The sequence below is a fragment of the Phaseolus vulgaris genome, chromosome 7 (assembly GCF_051622355.1).
Source record: "Phaseolus vulgaris cultivar YP4 chromosome 7, ASM5162235v1, whole genome shotgun sequence".
Lineage (NCBI taxonomy): Eukaryota > Viridiplantae > Streptophyta > Magnoliopsida > Fabales > Fabaceae > Phaseolus > Phaseolus vulgaris.
The window spans coordinates 9,885,181-9,904,633 of record NC_143504.1 but is presented as its reverse complement, the minus strand read 5'-3'; the positions used below and the strand labels follow the sequence as shown (position 1 = coordinate 9,904,633).

General features: G+C 33.5%; 2 protein-coding genes across 8 annotated transcripts; one reads left to right on the top strand and one right to left on the bottom strand.

Moving 5' to 3' along the window:
* Window positions 1-11,215: 11,215 nt before the first annotated feature.
* LOC137828385 (Pentatricopeptide repeat (PPR) superfamily protein) lies at window positions 11,216-17,510 on the bottom strand. Of its 7 annotated transcripts, none has more exons than XM_068634932.1 (5): window positions 15,133-17,510; window positions 14,915-15,010; window positions 14,730-14,810; window positions 12,210-12,258; window positions 11,216-11,825 (listed from the first exon to the last, which is right to left on the bottom strand). In XM_068634932.1, the coding sequence occupies exon 1, from the start codon at window positions 17,508-17,510 to the stop codon at window positions 15,231-15,233; it is 2,280 nt and encodes a 759-aa protein (XP_068491033.1). In that variant the 3' UTR covers window positions 11,216-11,825; window positions 12,210-12,258; window positions 14,730-14,810; window positions 14,915-15,010; window positions 15,133-15,230. The 7 variants fall into 7 exon arrangements, with proteins under 7 accessions (XP_068491033.1, XP_068491034.1, XP_068491032.1 ...); XM_068634933.1 differs by having other exon boundaries at window positions 14,926-15,010; XM_068634931.1 differs by lacking the exon at window positions 14,915-15,010.
* A 122-nt stretch (window positions 17,511-17,632) lies between these two features.
* Window positions 17,633-19,447, top strand: LOC137828387 (ureidoglycolate hydrolase). Its single transcript, XM_068634938.2, has 3 exons — window positions 17,633-17,913; window positions 18,752-19,094; window positions 19,206-19,447. The coding sequence occupies exons 1-3, from the start codon at window positions 17,765-17,767 to the stop codon at window positions 19,269-19,271; spliced, it is 558 nt and encodes a 185-aa protein (XP_068491039.1). The 5' UTR covers window positions 17,633-17,764; the 3' UTR covers window positions 19,272-19,447.
* The last annotated feature ends 6 nt before the right edge of the window (window positions 19,448-19,453 follow it).

Below are 19,453 nucleotides of genomic sequence, written 5' to 3'. Positions count from 1 at the left end.
TAACATAATTATAAAAATATACTAAATACTGTGAAATTTAAAAATTATAAATACTAATTATCCTAAAAAAACAGAAATTTTAAAAAATTAACCTGGAAGGCGAAAAGGTGGTGGGATGGAGACACTTTGGTTGCATGATGATGTTGAAGTGAGACACTTGGGTGGTGAGGGCAACCAATCGACGTCCACATATCGCTAGTCGCCAAAATTTGTTTGCCAGTTTAAAGGAGTAGGTTGCACAATGTCGCTTTCACGCATTGGCTGGTTGTGTGTCATATTGGTTAGAGTACGATGTCGGGCTTCCAGTAGGCGGCAACAAATGACAAAAATAGAAGGGAAAAGCGCAAACCTTGAACGAAGAAGAAAAAAAATAAAAAAACAGAATGATGAAAGGAGCGCACAAAATCATATATGACGACGATTATCCCTTAGAACCTTCGTTGTTTAGTTTCTTTTACAATGGTCTTTGATGATCATCGTTGTTTTCCACACTTTTTAACATTGATTTAATTTAGAGTCGTCATCATTTCATTTTTTGCACTTTTTAGTGATGATTTAGCTTAAAAGCATTGTCATTTTGTGCCTTTGACGATGGTTTTAGGCCAATCGTTGTTTATGACGAACAACCTTGACCTGTCGTTATTAGGAGTCGTGATTCATCAATTTTGCATTAGTGTGATAATAATAAGACTCATTAGAGATGTTATCATTGTTTCATCTAAAAGTGTTAGAAATGATGAATATTTTCCTTTAAAAGTCATAATATTATTTTAGACAACTACATTCTATTAGAGATTGATGGACGTGAGACTTGTATTAAGGCAAAAAACTGTACGATATATGGATAAGCCATCCATGTATGTTTGTATTTTTTTTATCATTTTTATTAAGAGGAAAAACAAAAAATATAAAGAAAGTGAGAACAAATATCATATAAATAAATTGAATAATATAAAGATAAATTAATAATCATATATGCATCTCATGTGTATTTATTTTTGTTTAAAAGTTTAAATAATTTTTATATTGGTGAGTTAGGATAAATGAGCTTGATCAAAGAATGATACTTAATTATTTAATCTTATACTTAATTATTTAATCTTGTTCAAATTTTACTCATTTATTCCCAAGGTCAAATATTCAGTTTTAAACTCACATTACCTGAATAATATTATGACAAACTTTTTTATTATGAAATAAGATAATAAATTTAATATTTAATTATTTTTTTTTATCCCTACCATAAGGGTCAATAGTAATTTGGTCTACTGGTTTAAATTGACATGAACGACGTTAAATAATAATGATGTGACATATAGAGTAACACAATTGTGTTTCACGTGGACTCTGCATGTAATCCAACACCATTCTCTTTCCTCCATTCATTCTCCCCTAAGCCCCATTTTCATCCTAAACCCCCTTCTCTTCCCTCCATGGGATTCACCTTCCTCTGCAATGCATGCGCCTTCTATATGTATTCCATTGTGGTTTGAATTGAGAATTAACATTTAGTTGTCAGTGGAACAAACAAAAATTTGAAAAAAAAATAGGAATTTTTTTTGGGTTTATAAAACATTTTAGGGATTTTAAAAAACAGGTCAAACTAATTTTAAAAATTGATCAAATCCATTTACTCCTTATCATTATTAATTTATTATTGAATATCACTCTATCTTGAATAATTTATGCAATAAATCATCCAAAAAAAATCATGTAACAGGAATATAGGTAGGTAAGTTCAATTTGTTTGATGAAAAAGAAAAAAAAAGATTTTATTTAATTTGAATTGATCTAACATAAACTAAATAAAAATTTGGATTGGTCTATCAACTTTACATATTATATATATAAAATGATTACTCTGATTAGAAAGTGGATGTAGCTGAATGAACTTGACAAAAATACCTAACACATAGGATGCCTATTTAGCAAGTAATTTGTGTACAGTACACATGCCACCACACAAGAGACATAATATTCTTTAGCAACCACCACGTTTAACTACTAGCCTACGTGGCACTGCAATGAAAATGACCTATCTCTCTAACACCCTATTGCCTCATATCTACATAATAATAGACTACAAAAGGTAGGGCCACTACCACTCAATTTCTCAGAATTTAACCTTTGAGAAATAAAATGCAGGAAGATTCAATTTATTTTTATTCAAAAGTTCAAACTAAACATTTTGATCCCAGAAAAAAAAAAAAACAGATTATCCTTTTCTATTGTTCCCACATCAATGTGTTACTTTTTTTCCTTCAGGTTGAAAAAAATACATGGTTTGTAACATGGGTTTGTGGTGAAGTAGTTGGGATTAGTGAGTGTTTATCTCTTATTCCAAACTCATTTTTTTGTCTTTAGGCTTCATCATCATAAATCCTACCATACTTTAAGGCTTTAATTTAGTCTGTACCCAACGTAGCCTCCACTCTTCACAGCCCTTCAATTGGGCCATTTGACCTCTTTTATGTGCTTCATTTCTAGTTCATATGCCTCTTTGTTTACATCTACATTGATGTGGATGTTTAATTTATTGCCTTATAAAAATTGCTTCCTACAATTAGAATTACTTCATCCATGGATAAAATTGTTGACATTGAATCAAACATGTTTTAATACCAAATTAAGAAATAATTAAGGACCACAAAAGTTGGAATGATTAGATAAAATGTTGAAGAATGATGTTAATGCATGTGCCATATTTCTGTGTGATTATGAGGTTTGTATATATTAATGAAGTAGTGAGTGGTGAATGTGTTTGTTTTGGGAGTGCAGAATTTGAAGAACTAGGGTATTTTTAAGGGTAAAAGAATGAACAAAATAAGAGGTCCACCCGATGTGGACCTTAAGCCCTTCTAAAGTTCAAATAATTTGAAATGAAAAGGAAGAAAGTTTTGCACATTGAAGATGGGATCAATTACCAATCTAACTAACTTCATTACTATATTCATTAATTAAGGCTAATCAATTTCTATACTGGGACAAGAATCTGTCTCCTGTTACTAGGACACTGCCTAATTAAGGTTCATAAAAATATTAAATTAAAGAAATAAAAAGTTAAAGCATTTTTAGTGTGGTAATTATTAATTGAACTCTATATTCAAAATAAAACAAATTATTTTGGTTGCAAAAAAAGAGAGAAGTCAAATATTACCAAAATTGTTGGAATCCCACATCAACTAAAGATTAAAGTCTTTCATTATATATAAGTGGGTGCAAATCTCAACCCAACCTCATGAACTAGTTTTATGGGATTGAGTTAGGATTAAAGTGTACTTTGTAAAAAAATATAAACAAGATGGAGAAGTGGAAGATAAAAATATTACGTAATATTGATAGAGAAAATAAAAATACTCATAATATTTAAAAACATAAAAAATAATATAATATTTTCAAATTACTACAAATGTAGAATATAATGCTTCCAGTACTCCTTATGTTCAGCCTTTAAGACACTTATTAACGAAAGAACATTTCGAGAAGTACTTCTATAATCACTTTTTGAAAAATAATAAAAGATAAATAGATTTCTATATGCATTAAAATTAGTTTATACCACATGTAATGTTTCTTTTATTTTGATCACAAAGAAGTTTATCCTGTCATTTATATTTCGTTTATACATAATACCATATAAGATGTTAATAACATACTTTTTTATATTTTTATTATTATAAGAAAAAAAAAGTATACGAAGCCAATTAAATAACTAAAGCCCATACTCTCTTAGTAGAGCCCACTTCAAATTTTACTCAAATGATAAAAATATAAAATAAAAATGCGAGTTAAAGAAAGAGCTACTTGTTAGCATCTGCATTTTATTTTCACTTAAAGTTACTTCAGCAACTTAATATTTAGTTTTATTTTTTATTTTAAAAAATAAAAGAAAGAAAGTTATAGAAGCTATCTGGCACCTCACTACAGTTTTATTTTAATCATAATAATTAATTTTGAACAATAAATTATACATTAACATATTTAATATGTAATTTTCTTAAAAGAACATATAAAGTAACATATAAAATTATAAAACCATGTAAATAATGTTCAACAAAATATTATCATTCATTTTTTGTCAAAGTAAATTTTTTATTTCAGAAAATACTATAAAATATAAATTAATTTTTGAATAATGAATAATGGAAGTTATTCGTCTATGAATATGAAGCATTCAGTTAGCTCCTTATCCTTTTCATTTAATAAAAAAAATTATTTATTATTGTCATATTTTAGTATGCATAATTTAATAATATATACATACACACATATATATATATATATATATATATCTTTTTTTTTTGTTAAAATATGTTAAAAATAAATTACCTCACACTAGGTAGGTAAAATTTAAGATAACTTTTAGTTAGAACCATATGTTAACATTCATTCGCTAACTATTCAACAAAGAATTTTTTTTTGTTGAATATATGTTGTCTATACTTATTAAAAAATAAACTTTTTAACATGTTAAATTCTTATGCATACAAATAATTTTCTTAAGTAATAATGTTCTTAGTATCAAACAAACTTCATTATATATAAGAACCCATAGTAAGTCAATTGAGTTATAATTATTTGAAGCATTTTCTTCTTAAAATTTTGGAAAATTTGCTTTCTTTCAACCGACACTCCATATACTGAAATCATAACGGCAAAATGAGAAATCCAGTGACTAAAAAAGCTTCCAAAAATCACCAATCTTCTGAAATTTAAACTTCATTGTATAAAATGTAACAGGTGTATGATTTTATAGGTGGGAATAGCAAAATTAAGAAAATTATTAGGGTATGCTAAATTTTGTCAGCACTCAGAAAAACTTCATAGTTATTGATTAGTCGGGCCACGTTGGGAAAGTGGAGGCACAACGTCAAATAAGGCATGCTATATTCTACTTGAATACCTAAACATAGGATTAAGAAAAAAAAATCGAAAACTAAACAGAAATGTTCTAGAAATGATTAGTTTTTTAAGAATAATGAGATGAACAGATGAGAATGAAAGAACCCAAGTCAGCATTATATTTCAACATAATGTGTATCATGCATTGATGACTTGTGTAGCATTAATTAATGAAGTTAGAGAAACCAACATTCCTGAATGTCAAGCTGAACGAAACACATTCAATAATAGTAATGAGAAAATGTAAATAATTGAAGCATAAGTTAAGATGAAACGCGTGATTAATTAGCAGGTGATCGATGACTTGAGTGTTGTCCAACCATTGGTGGAACCATAACTGAATTAGACAGCTTTAGAAGAAACAATATGGTTTGTCTTTGTAAAAGAACATGTTCCTTGGACTAACATAGCACACACCACTGTACCAGTATTGCAGGAAAACTGGCTTCCAATATTTGTGGGTTTAGCATAGCAAAGGTCCACGCGTCGTTGCTTAGTTGGACTTCTTTCTTGACTTCTTCAAAATCACACACGGTTTCTATTTTATGTTTTTTACAGCTAGTTTTACTTTTACTTGCTTTTTCTTAGCTCTGCTTATTTCTGGATGAGAGGAATATATAGTACACACAGCACAACCTTTAAGCAAGAAAAGCCAAAATTAAGTAGTAACAAATTGAAGATTTTTGAGTTAAAGGATATGGTTGCAGAGCTTGGCGTAAAGTTGAATCAAATTAGTCCAGATACAATGCCCAAATCAGAGGAAAAATCACTGATTGGAAACAGCTTTATATGCCAGAAAAAAACAATTAGCTTGCTAAAAAGACCATTACCAATTGGATGTATTAAATTGTGGAGTTTGTAGAGAAAACCAAGTTTACTTTATTGTAACTGATAATAGAATGAAACTCAAAAGTTACATAAAATTCAGAGTGGTGCTGTAGGTTTCTCAAGCAAAGCACACAGTTTCCACTAGTAGAAGTGACATTTTTTCCATATCCTGCTCCCTCGTGGTCATGAGATTCTCCTAAAAAGAATTATTTAATTTTCAGTTTCACATTTTTTTCCTAGTTTGTGCAAGAAAAGTTTAGAGATATATATGGTTGGAGAGCACACACAAACACACATACATATATATATCTATATGTGAATGGTAGGAACTATGCTGTTGCATGTCAGTCAAATTATGGTTGGAGAGCACTCATATGCATGGTCCTGCCCCCATTTCAACAAACCAACAGCAAAGTTGAGGATGACATCCCATGTTGCCATTATCTCTTATCTGTTTTCATACTAGAGGTTTCTGCGATTGTGCCAAGCAGAAAATTCGAGCTTTATTGTTTAGAAGTAAAAGGGGTGATGAAGTATAAAGGGATTTAACTTGCAGCATGTGACCATAACATTGCAGCTTTAGATAACAGTAATTGAGATTTGAGATCAAGCATTATTTCTAGCTACTCGCATGAATGATTATTATTGTTTTGGTATTTTGATGATCATGGTGGCAGGACTTTAATGCCGTAGTAGTACTGATAAAGATTAGCTTGCTTAAAGTAGAGGAATGATTGGGTTCTCATGCCTTGAGCACTAGGTCAAACAATAAGACAGTGTACCTTAAAATGGTTATTAAAAATAAAAATGATGGTGAGAGAATATTAGTGCTGTTGGAAGCAAAGGAAGTGAAATTGGATGGGGTCTGAGAGGTAGGCCTTCATGTTAGAGCATATTGGAGACACTGATGCTCACTTTAAAATTATTTAGAAGCTTTCTGAGAAAGGGTTTCCAAGTGGGAGAGTATTGGCAACTAAAACAATAAGGTTGGTGTCCCCAGTTTGACAAACTCTAGATTCTCTTGCTTGAGATAGTGCATATTGTTCTGATTAACAATCTCTCCCTGTCCACATGAAATAAATTATCAGATCAAAATATCTTACCATTAAAGCTTCTGTGGGACACAAGGCAGAATCTAAAACATAATGTCATTGATTGTGTAGCTAATTAAACAATTCTAAAGAAGACACACCAAAAAGCCATCTTAATCATTCATTTCACTGCATACTTAGCCTCAAAAAACGTGGTGCAACTTCTGCGATTATGCTTACTATGCCAACAACCAAAGTATTTTTCTACTTCATGATGGGTCTGCTACATAGATCCAAGCTAATGTGTTATGTCAGTTAAAGCCTTCCTTAATTTACTTTTACTTATAAAAACTATACTCCTTCTAATCAACTTTAGCTGGGGCTTATCAACTTTACTTGTTAAATATTACAATAAAAAAATTGTTGAGATGGTAACCAATAATTGATTTCTCTTATTCTGTTGTCTTTCCCTTCTAAATCTCAAACTTGAGTTCTTGGTTGGGAATGTATCTCCAAAAATATTTCAATACTCAAGCAAAGTGGTAGGTATTTGATGTGTAATAAGTGTTATATTAATTGTGTACTTTTACTGAGTTTGTAATAGAGAATATTGTTAATTGGTCATATTTAATGAGTATAATTATAAAAATGAAAATATCTGATTTGTTGTATATTACTTTTTACTATAAGATTTTTATCCTTAATTGGTCAGACGGTTTTTTATAAGTGTTGCAGACCTGACTAGTACAAAAATATAGCCAAATACCACATTGTTTTACGTTCTTTTTGGATGAATCTTTCTGATTCAGTGGCATGCTACATCTTATGTGGTCGTGTTAGATGATGAAAATTTAATGAGATAAGATAAACAGTGGAGCATGAACTTTAATATAAACGTACACATTGAGAAAGAAAACGACAGTGTTGTACAAATAATCAAAAGGGTGTTATGGTTCATCTGATGATAAACGGGAGAGGGAGCACAGAGAGAGAAATGAGTGATTCCAACCACAAGTATATAAATGATTACCGACATTAAGCACCTTTTTCCCTTTCTTACAAAGGAAGTGAACCTAAATCATTGAAGGTTATAAAAAGAGGTTAAAGTTTATAAATTTGCAAGCCAGAAAGCCCAATATTCTGGGTTTGTGATTGCTTGCAGATGCTAAATGATTCAAGATCTGTGTCTGATTACTGGGTCCAAAAATTATATTCCATGGGAATCTAATCACAGTAATTTGAGCCTAAAAAAAAGCATGGTTACATAAAATTTCGCCAGTTTTTTGCTAGTAAAGGTTGGCATATCTCATTAAAGGCCCAAACTAATCCAGCTTTTCTCTGTAATGAAAATGATTAAGATAAAAAAGAATTAAATAAGCAGAAGAAAGAGCAAAGTTTAGCTTTCGGATGGCAATGGACTATCATGAAGGAAGAGCCAAAAAAAGTGGCTCATGGATGATGCTCTCATAACTAATTTTGTCACATCATACAAAAACACTTGACTACTTAAAGGCCTAAAGGGAAAAGCTAGGGAGTTAAGATTCCAAATGAAGTGTTCTTGCCATAAATGAGGGACAACTTTATATACAAACAACAGAAAAAGAATAAAGACCCTTTTCATCTATTGTTTCATCAACATCTGTTTTTTTCTTCTTTTTCTTCTTCTTCTTCTTATTATTATCATTGTTTCATTCCAATGTATTGTCTGCTTTCCCAAAAGATTTTGATTAGAGCTATGTTTATCCTCTGCATATATCAGTCCCTAATCTCCCTTTTTATCTACATGACTGAAGATTTGTGTTCAACTTGGTCTTGCACATTTTGATATGATCTTATGCTACACAGTCACAAATTATAACCAAGTATGAAACAGATCATTGTGAGTAAACACCTTATAGTGGATTCAATAGTAAATTTGCTATTCGATTTGGTCATTTTGGAGAAGTAATGAGTTTTCTCTGCTAGCTTCTAGAATGAACTTAACAAAATTTTCAAAATTAATCCTAACCTAACATGCTAGTTACCACTTTTACTTTCTGTAGTTGGATTTCACAATAACATGCAACTTTTTTTTTTCTGAAGAGAATAATGATTATCAATAATTATGCAACTTTTACCTCATCTCTTTCTACCTCAACAATTCCCAAGGAATCTAAATTTCTACCAGCCTCCTAACATTGTTTTAGGATCCAAACCCTACCGACAACTTAGTTTAACAGCTAAAAAGTAACGAAAAATAATATTATGCATATAACTTTTGTATTCAATTTTAACCGAGTTTAAGACATTATTGCTCCACTTCAATTCTTAAACCCCTTATGGGTTCTTGATATCCTAGTACATTCACATTAGTTTAAATTTTTTTCATATTTTTAAGGTAAATTCGGACAAGCTTAATAAAGAATAATTTCTAAAAGATAAAAAAAAATAAAAAAAAATGAAGTTTACTATGTATAATGCAAACGTTGAAAAAATGTTGGAGAAATTATGTGAGAGAATTTCTACATATTAACTGATGTGTGAATTAATTTTAATTTATGAAAAAGTTTATTTTTAACATTTTTTTTCTTTTTAAAAGTTCTCAGTGAAGAAACTTTTCCAAATCTACTAATATTTACTTGGCTGAAATTGTTCAAACTAACCCAATTTCTTTATTATTAGTTTGGGTTAGTCCATATGCACGCATAACTTTTAACAGTGCCCTATAATTTATAAAATAACAATTTTATCTTATAAAAGTGACTTTTTCAGATTATCTTTTCTCAAAATCTTTCTGAAACAAACATTTTAAATCTTTCATGATTTTTGGAATAAGATTTTCTTAATAGAATTTTGGGAACATGAGTTTTTGAAGCAATATTTTCAGAATAAATTTTCCAGAAAAAGCTTTCCATAATACAAATTATAACTTTTGGATCAAACTTTTCAGAATGAGTTTTTTCCAAAACGAGTTCTCTTTTCTTCTTTCTCTCAAAGAGTAGGGTGGAGAATAGAGGTGCAGCGACGATGATGCAGCTGCAGCAATGACAATAGTGGCGACAGGTGACTATGTGCAGTAAAGAGAGTATTTTAGTCTTTTTATTATATTAATATGGGGTAAAGTTAGTAATAATGGTAGTGCATGAAATAAAAGCCTTAAGAAAATGGGACAAGATATTTTTTTAGAAAATCACTTGCGCTATTCCAAGACATACCCAATAAAGTAGGTTAATTGCTTCATGCATCCTATGACTTTATTTAGACTCTTTCTTCCTACACCTCCATACCTTCTTGTGCCACCCCATACTAAATATGAAAATACCATTTTATCCTTTTTTTTCACCCCCTTGGATTTGAAATAATAAGCCTATGGATTATGTAATCTGGATAAATTCTGGATTACATAATCCGGAAGTCAATTTCATATTTAGAAAAAACTTCCGGATTATGTAATCTGGAAACTAATAACACATCTGAAAAAAAGACTTCCGGATTACATAATCTGGAAGCTAATCTTATGTATAGAAAAGACTTCCAGATTATGTAATCCGGAATATTGAAAAGGGTATTTTTGGAATAAGAAAAATTTATGCGGGTGGCACAAGAAGGTATAAGAAGGTATGGAGGTGCAGGAAGAAGCAGCCCTTTATTTATGTGAAATGACAAAAATATTTTTTCAATTTTTAATTAAGAGGCCCATGACTTTATTTATGTGAAATGACAAAAATATTTTTCAATTTTTAATTAAGAGGAGAGTGCAAATTAAAATACATTCTAGAATTTATTTTTTGGAATACATTTTCGAATTTTAGATTTTCAGAACTCTTTTTTGGAATTCGTTTGCAAATTTTGTTGTTCGGAATTATTTTTTCATAATGTATTTTTTGTATTTCAGAATATATTTTTTATATTTTGGAACAAACAATTTTGAAAATTTAAAAGTGAATAGAGTGCAGGTTGAAAAATTCGGATGTAGAAAAAATTAGCCTAAAAGTAATGGTACATTAATTTATGGATTTAGAAATCATGAAAGTATTTCACTCCAAATCTTTGACGTGCAGTAGTTAGCACAAATCAAGTTATATTTGTAGAATAGAGCATTCACGTTTCATAATGCAATTGTGATATAAGCAAAAAAAAATAATAACTGTGCAAAAAAAATAATTGTACTAACAGTATACCCAAATTATACCGTTATTTAATTATAAATTTTCATATAACTAAATACTCTTATCACAATTATTTCAAAAACTGTTAGTACAAAAATGTTTACATGGATAGCGTGTCAAAATTAAACTCCGAATGCAAGTTTAATTTTGGTAAAAGATTGGTTTAGACGTGATGAAGTTTTGGCACTAAGTCATAAAAAGAACTTGTGACTCTCCAATACCACCATCATTAGACAGCTTATTATCAGGTCTGCTTGATAAACATGTCAGACCAAATAATATAAAATCAGACAAAACATTCAAAGGTTTCAAACAAAGGAGAAAACTCAAGATTGCAATTGAGCAGCCTGTCCCATTTCGTTCTTAAATTTGATAACAATATCAAATGATATCCTTTTAACAATGGTCGAACTGCAATTAAAGCCTATGATCTCGTACATATTACACAAACCCTCTGTTAAAGATGCAGTCTATGACCATTAAAGAAGTACTGCAGAATCTACTGCACATGAAACAAATAAAATTGCATGTCCTTCTACATTCAAATGGAAGACGACCAACATGTGTAAAAGGTGAAAAAGAAATACCGAGGACGCTTCTTGTTGACCCCATTGCTCACTTGTTGCGTTTTGCAACTAGCAACCAAAACTGTTGCAATACAGGTATAATTACACTACTTCAGGTTCCCCTTTCTTGCATACACTTAATATCCTGGTCATAGTAAAAACCGATGTCATCTTGGAACTTCTAACATCATCATGATCACCTCGATATTCAGATCATGAATCAGACACAGAACGTAGTCTTCAAGTGAATAAGGATATTGGTTGCATGAGCTGCCATCTTATCAATAATCAGTCAAGTTTACCCAAGTAAACTCAGTTAAGCCTGTTTCACTTCATATTGCAGGAAAAACCTGTGAAATCATGATGTCAAAATGAGCATGCTAACTTGTAAATAGGATATAGCAAAATTTTCAAAACATCAACGGCAGGCAGAATATAAAATAAAGAATCCTCCGAGCCTTGTCTATAGTTTCTGCAAATATTTACCAACCACATATAAATTTACTTAGACAGTTAGACATTAACATAGCAATCAGGGTGAGAAATATAAAAAAGAAGCATCATATCTATCGTAAGAAGAAAACACAGTGACCTTTCAGTATGCATAATAAAATGCTTGAACAATGAATATCGTAAAGTACATAATGATGTATACTTTCATAGCTAAATGACTACCAAAATGGTCGTTTACAATTATACTTTTGATATCAGTAATATTGTGAATTGATACCGACCTATTAAGAGTTCCCCGATCATCCAATGCAGCTAGAGGTCTATTCCCTCCTGCAGCGGATTATAAGGCATAATCATATCTCTGAAAGACATGCATAAGTTCCTTTAAACTTAAACTACACTATCGCATCTAAATTCCCCAAATGACATGAACAAGACAGGCAAATACCATATATAGAGTATTGGTTAACAATGAAAAAAACTGAAAATTTGTCTTAAATATTTCTTCCAATACCGCATGTTATTTTCCTTTCCATTTAGGTATATATATGGGCATAGATGAAGACCCTGGTATAACTTAACAATTCAACAAAACGTAAGGCTCAAAATACTGTAAAGCGAAAGAACAAATAGGATTCTGTACAAATTTAGAAAACCATAAATAATTATTTCAATTAAGTAAAAAAACAAATAACGATCAAACACTAATGTTTAACCTAATGACAGTAAGAGGTGGTATTATAATTAAAGAGGGTGTAGATAAGTTCATGTTTCAAAGAAAGACTAAGCCAAAAGATAAGACCAACATAGTCAAAGAGGAAATCAAATTTAGAAACAATGGGCCAACATGATCAGGCAGGCTGACACAAATCAGCCAGAAGAATAAGAGCTGTGAATTTAATATGGTAAAATAATTGACTAAATACATTGACATAAGTTATAACTTATAGCCCAACAAAATTGTCAGTGACTAAAGAAGGAAAAAATTAAAAAAATTGCTTAACATACCATGCAGGTTCAAAGAAACCATGTGTTTTAACCATTCCAAATAACGCAATCAGACACACAAAAACAGTAATCCGCATGCACCTTATGGTTAGAAATAAGTACTAAAGTGAAATCATATAAAATTGAGTGAATCTTACTAGAAATCATTTAATTATTTACATAGATTGGATCCAATTATGGGAGCGTTTGGAAGAACTCGTGGAGTTTATTTGGCTTTTACAAGTAGGCTATGACCTTATAAACTCTTTTGTAGCTTATGTCAAACTCACAATTAAACTTATGATACGAACCTTCGTGTTATATGAGTAGAAAACTAAAGAATTATTTTATTGATATCAAAAACACAAATTACATTCTCATCATTTCAATTTGTAATAACCAAAACCTTTAAAAAAGAAAATAAAAATATACTGAAATAAGTAGGAAGATTCTAAAGATATTTTTCCTAATTACTATGGAGATATTAAGAATATTTTTTATACTAATAATTTGCTATTTACAACACTCTCAGTTTGCCTACAAGATCCTGGAATATACCCTGAGGAAACTCTTTAGTGAAAATGTCTGCTATTTGAAATCCTGTAGGAACATGAGTTGTAACCACTAGGCCTCTGCCAAGATTATCTTTGAAGAAGTGCCTGTCAATTTCAATATATTTGGTCCTATCATGTTGGACTGGATTATGGCCAATGCTCATGGTTGACTTGTTATCACAGACTCACAGTACATAACTCCCACAGCCAGTGTTGTCAAGATCGCGATCTAGATCCCCGATCTTTGGAGATCTTTTGAGAAGAAAATGAGTCGGATCGTGGGGTGGATCGGAATCTTTCCGGATCGGAACGTTCCGGCGATTCATGGGTTGGATCAGACGATCTATGTGTCTCCATGATCCATGACTTGGCCCAGAAAAAAAAACTAAAACCCAACCGAATAAATCCAAAAACCCTAATTTTTAAACCCAGAATCCTAATTTCAGAACCTGTGCAGCTCACGACTCCACCGCTGCTCATGCCTCTGTTTGCACCGCCACTTGCGCATGCATTTCACCGCCACTCGCGCCTCCGTTCGCGCACGCCACTGCCTCCACCACTGCTACACGACTGCACACTACTCTTCATTGTATTATGTATTTAGACCATTTTATGAATTATGAATCTATGTTTAATTATATTACGTATTTGGACCATTTCATGAATTATAAACCTATTTTTAATATGTTATGTATAGTAGTAACTCGAATAGTAACTCTTCTGAGTCGAGTTACTATGCTAGGGTTACGAGTTTTCATATCCTTTCCGATCCGCTTACGAGTTACGAGTTTAACAACATTGCCCACAACAACATCAACCACCAAAACTTATCCCAGTAGGTTGGGTTGACTACATGAACCAATTAAACGATTTGATGAAAACAATGATATTTTATGGTTTGGGATGTTAGAAATTTTTATTTCATTATCATATGTGCTGCACAATTTATAAATATAATTCTTAAGAAAGCGGAATTTAAACTTAATTCAACCTTACAAAATTGGTTTGGTAAGATGAGGTACTCACCTAATATACTATAATTTAGTCTTATCTCTAATTGATGTGGGTTCTTCAACACACGCCCTAACATCGAGAGGACTGAACATCTTGAAACTAGGATTGGGGGAACCCGTTACTAGATGACACAAGACCCAACAAACTTCACAAGGATAGGTTCTAAATGAATTTAAACTTAAGAAAGTGAAATTTAAACTAACTCAATCTTAAAAAACTAGCTTATAAAATAAAGTTTGCACTCACCTATATACTATAATTTGACTTTATCTTTAGTCAATATGGGCTCTTCAACAATAATAAAAAAATTAATTCCATGCGTCAATTCTGCACAAAGATCAAGAATAAAAAAGTTCACATCACTTGAGCGTAAAACAAATGCCATTTATGGTAGAACAACTTAGAAGCCCTCTCTCACACCCTTTACTTACAAAATATATACCTCCCATATGACTCAACCCTGATTGCCCTCTCATATTTGCACCTTGGTCCACAATTTAACTCCTTTGCCTTCCACATACTCATTCCTTACCACAAAAAATAGGATCCCACTACTGGTCTCGTTAAAAAAATTAGACATACATGAACAGGTAGGCCAAAAAGACATAGTATGCTGGCTCAATAATCAAATTAGAAGACGGAAACTTACATGGAATCATTAAATGCCATCACAACAGCACCTCTACAACATGCTTCAGCATTATGGGCATCCCAAATCCAAATGCTATAACAAATACATAGCCATATTTATTGTTTCAATTTGGTTGCAACCTTGGATATGCTTTTTCGCCTCTTCAAAAACCCATCCATTAACTTGATATACGTAAATTTATTTAAACCCACTCCCTTTTGTTCTGACTCTTGAAATAGTTTCATTGCCTCCTTGTACTTCCCCTGAGTACACAAATCACTTATTTTCTCTGAGTATATAATATCACCTGAAGCATCAAGCTCTTGGGAAGTGTCGTGAGTTTTCACATCTTGCCCTGTCTGTAAAAGTTTTGACATGAATTTCTCAGCTTCCTCCGTCCTACCAGCATGACTAAGCGCATCAACAATGGGATTATAAGTATACCGGTCAGGCTCCAATTTTTTCCCTTCCATTTCAGTGATAAGATCAAATGCTTCCTCTAGTCTCCCTTCTTTGCAAACGGCTGATATCAATGTGTTGTATGTAACTACATCAACGGAAACCTCTTTAGAGACCAATGAGTTAAAGAGTTTAAAAGCCTTCTCCAGCATGCCCTCTCTGCAGAGTCCTCGTAGGAGAATGTTCCTCGTAAAGATATCTGGTTTGAACGACTTCCCTACCATTTTGTTATGGAACTGAAACGCTTTCTCTACCATTCCCTCCCAGCAGTAACCATGAATAATGATGTTACATGTAGCCTCATCAGGGACCAAACCTTTCTCCAAAAGCTCATTCAATTTATCCACTGCTTCATCAATTTTCCTAGACAGGCACAATCCTCTGATTAGAGTGTTGTAAGTGACAACGCTAGGAATAATACCTCTCCCTTTCATCTCCTCCCAAAGCTTCAACGCCTTGTCTCCTTGCTCAGCCTTAAAGTGCCCCATGATCAGAGTTCCATAGGTCACCTCATCAAGAATATAACCCCGCTTCCCAGCCTGCACAATTAACTCATACGCCTCTTCAAGCTTCTTCTCCATACACAAAGTATGTAACACACTGTTAAGAGTAAAAACATCCGGCTTTAAACCCTTCTTTGCCATCTCATCCATCATCTTAAACGCCTCTCCCAACTTCCCTGCTTTACAATAACCATTAATCATAGTATTATAAGTAAAACGATCGGGATAAATCCCACTCTCCACCATCCTCACCACAGTTTCACTCGCCTCATCAATCTTACCTTCCTTACATAACCACTTAACCACTATATTGTGAGTCACCACATTCATCTCAACTCCCCTCAATCTCATCTCCTCAATCAACCTAAACCCCTCCACGCTGCCACACCACTTAAAAGACCCATCAATCAAAGTATTATAAGTAACAACATCCGGCATCAACTTCAAAACCACCATCTCATCTCTAACCCTAATAGCCTCGTCAATCTTCCCCTCATCACACAACCCCCTTACCAAGGTATTATAAGTCCAAACATCCGGCAACATACCATCTTTAGTCATCAAGTCAATAACCTCAGCAGCCTCCTTCAACCACTTCAACCTGCAATACCCATGAACAAGGATATTATAAGTATTCCTATTGGCAACCAACCCAGCATTCTTCATTTCTGTAAGCACATCCCTCACTTTATTCAACTGACCTTTCTTGCACAGGGCATCCAAAATGGTGTTGTAGGTGACGTTATCAGGGAAACACCCGAATTCGGGCATTCGGTGAACAAGGGCAAGGGCGTGGTCGAACTTTTTATGGTGGCATTGGCCGTAGATGAGGATGTTGAAGGTGTTGGTGTTGGGCTTGACGCCGAGGGCGACGGCGTCGTGGAAGACGCCGGAGGCCAGAAGGGTGGAGTGGGAGGAGAGGGAGCGGACGAGGGAGTAGAGGAGGGTGTTGCAGGTGAGGAGGTTGGGAGTGAGACGCAATCGTTTCATTTTTTGAAAGAGGTGGAAGGCGAGGAGGGGTTGGCCGGCGTGGACGTAAGCGGCGAGGGCGGTGTCGAGGAGGGGTTTGGGGAGGGGGCGGCGGGGGCGGAGAAGGAGCGCGTGGAGGGCGTGGGTACGGTCGGAGGAGATGAAGGAGACGAGGAGGGACTTGGCATGGGAGAATTTGCGGTGGAAGAGAAGGGGAGGGAGGAGGGTGAGAAGCGCGTGAGGGGAGGAGCGGAGCGGAGGTGGCGCGTGGGTTTGGAGCCAGTTGAAGAAGGAGAGGAGCGTGGTGGGGTGGGAGCGGAGAGTCTTGCATGAGAGAATGGAGTTGACGAGGGGGAGAGTAAGGTGAGGGATGAAACCTTCTAGTTTCTCCGATTCCACTCCTCCATTCTCCTTCTTCTCTTCCAGAATCTTCGTTATGCCTTCCACCACTTCTTCCTCCCTCATCTTCTCTTCTCTCAGACCGCGCGTGGGTTTAGTAGTTTAGGGTTTTTCTTATGCAGAACAACAGCATAAACAACAAAGACAAAAACCCCCATTTAATTAAAAAATAAATAAATTTGGTGGTCAGAACAATCCATATATTAAGAATAATTTTATTTAAAAAAAAAAAGAGTCACATAAAAAAGTTAGAAAATTTGGGCAAAATAAAAGAATAAATCCCCAATTGTAGCGTGTGAGTGAGATAGGGATAATTTGGAATGGAGTCGACGAGGGTGGTGACACTGAAAGCAATGGAAGCAACTCCGTTAACCTTCAAAGACTATGGCCAGGTTATCGAGGCTTCGCCGGACGGCCAAGAATTCGGTCTCCACGATGCTCAACTCGACCTTACCCACGGAACTCCCAGGTTTCATCTTTCAATCAACCATCCATTTTTAGGGTTTTCTCACACACTTTTGCCTCTTGCCAATTCCAATTGTATTGTTATGGAATTGAATTCTAATGCCATCCAATAGTAGCAACTTGCAGGTAATTGAATGTCTTAACTTGAAAAAAAAAAATGAATACATAGAAATTGGAAATGTTTATTATCTGAGTAACTCCAAAGAATCATGAAGTACTAAGTAACTCGGATTCAATTGAGGTACAGTTTCCTTATAAATGGTAGAGTTCAATGCTTCACACTTCATGGAGTGCCGAACAACCAAGGTGTCTTCAACCTTGGTTTCAATACTTTTCCTCCAAACATGCAAAGGGGTACCAATTTTCAAGTGCCTATTTTGTCTTATTTTGAAGTGTAAAAACTGCACTCTAGTTTTTAATATCAGTAACACTAGGAGTTATAATTGGTTTGGTTGGTTACATTCACTATTTTATTGATTAGTCTATGCTTTTGCCAAATATAGATTTATATGAGATTAGTTCATTGTTTTATTTCGTGTTGCAGTATCATCTCTGCTGTTAGGATTGTATTTCCTTCTTCTTCTTTCTTTTTGTATTCATAGATAAATTTGAGGTATTTTGTGCTCTAACGAGCCAACATAATCTGCTTACCCCAGTAAACCTATCAATCAAAATTGTTAGGCATAGGAACTATGGATTTCATTGTGGTGGTATATTTGCAAAAACTGCGTCAAATCTGTTTTTGTGTGCATATTTTGTCAGCTTTATTAAGCTTGTATAATTATTAAACTCTCTTATTTGGATTGGTATAAAGCTTATTGAAATTGATGTGTATTTGGTAGGTTCTACATTATGCATATTGAGAATCGTCCACTCAAGTTTTCTAGTATTACACATCATGCAAACGTGACTCAGTGCCTCGGGTCTGTTGGTGGTCATGCTTGGTATCTTGGAGTGGCAAAGTCGTCCATTGTTGATTCAAATGAAATAAAGGATGACACAGGCAAGAAGATTGTGCAGTCCCGTTGCGGTCATTCATACGTGCCTCCTGACATTGATGAAGTCCAAGTTTTCAAGGTTGCAGGTTCCAAATTTCTTAAGCTTGACCGGGGAACATGGCATGCTGGTCCTCTATTTAAGGCAGATGCAATGGACTTTTACAATCTAGAGTTGAGCAATACAAACGTGAGTTTTTCACCTATCTTTTTCCACGATACAGCATCCTAGTTCATTTGTAAGAGTTTATGTTTTAGTCTATGTTGCTGTGGCTCACATGGCCTTTTATTCCTCGAACAGGTGATTGATCATACCCAACACAGCTTTAAGAAGGACAATGGAGTGGTCTTTTTAATTGACGAGTAACTTCAGTTTTATCTAGTTTCCAACATTTCAACTATTTCTGTATATTGTTTATCAGTAAATGACAAATGTCATTTCTATAATTTCTGGGAAGTTCAGCGTTCTGCTTCATATTTGTAAAATTTTCATGCAGTGTGAACAAATAATACCACATTCCTCTTCTGCATGTTTGAACAAAATATCTA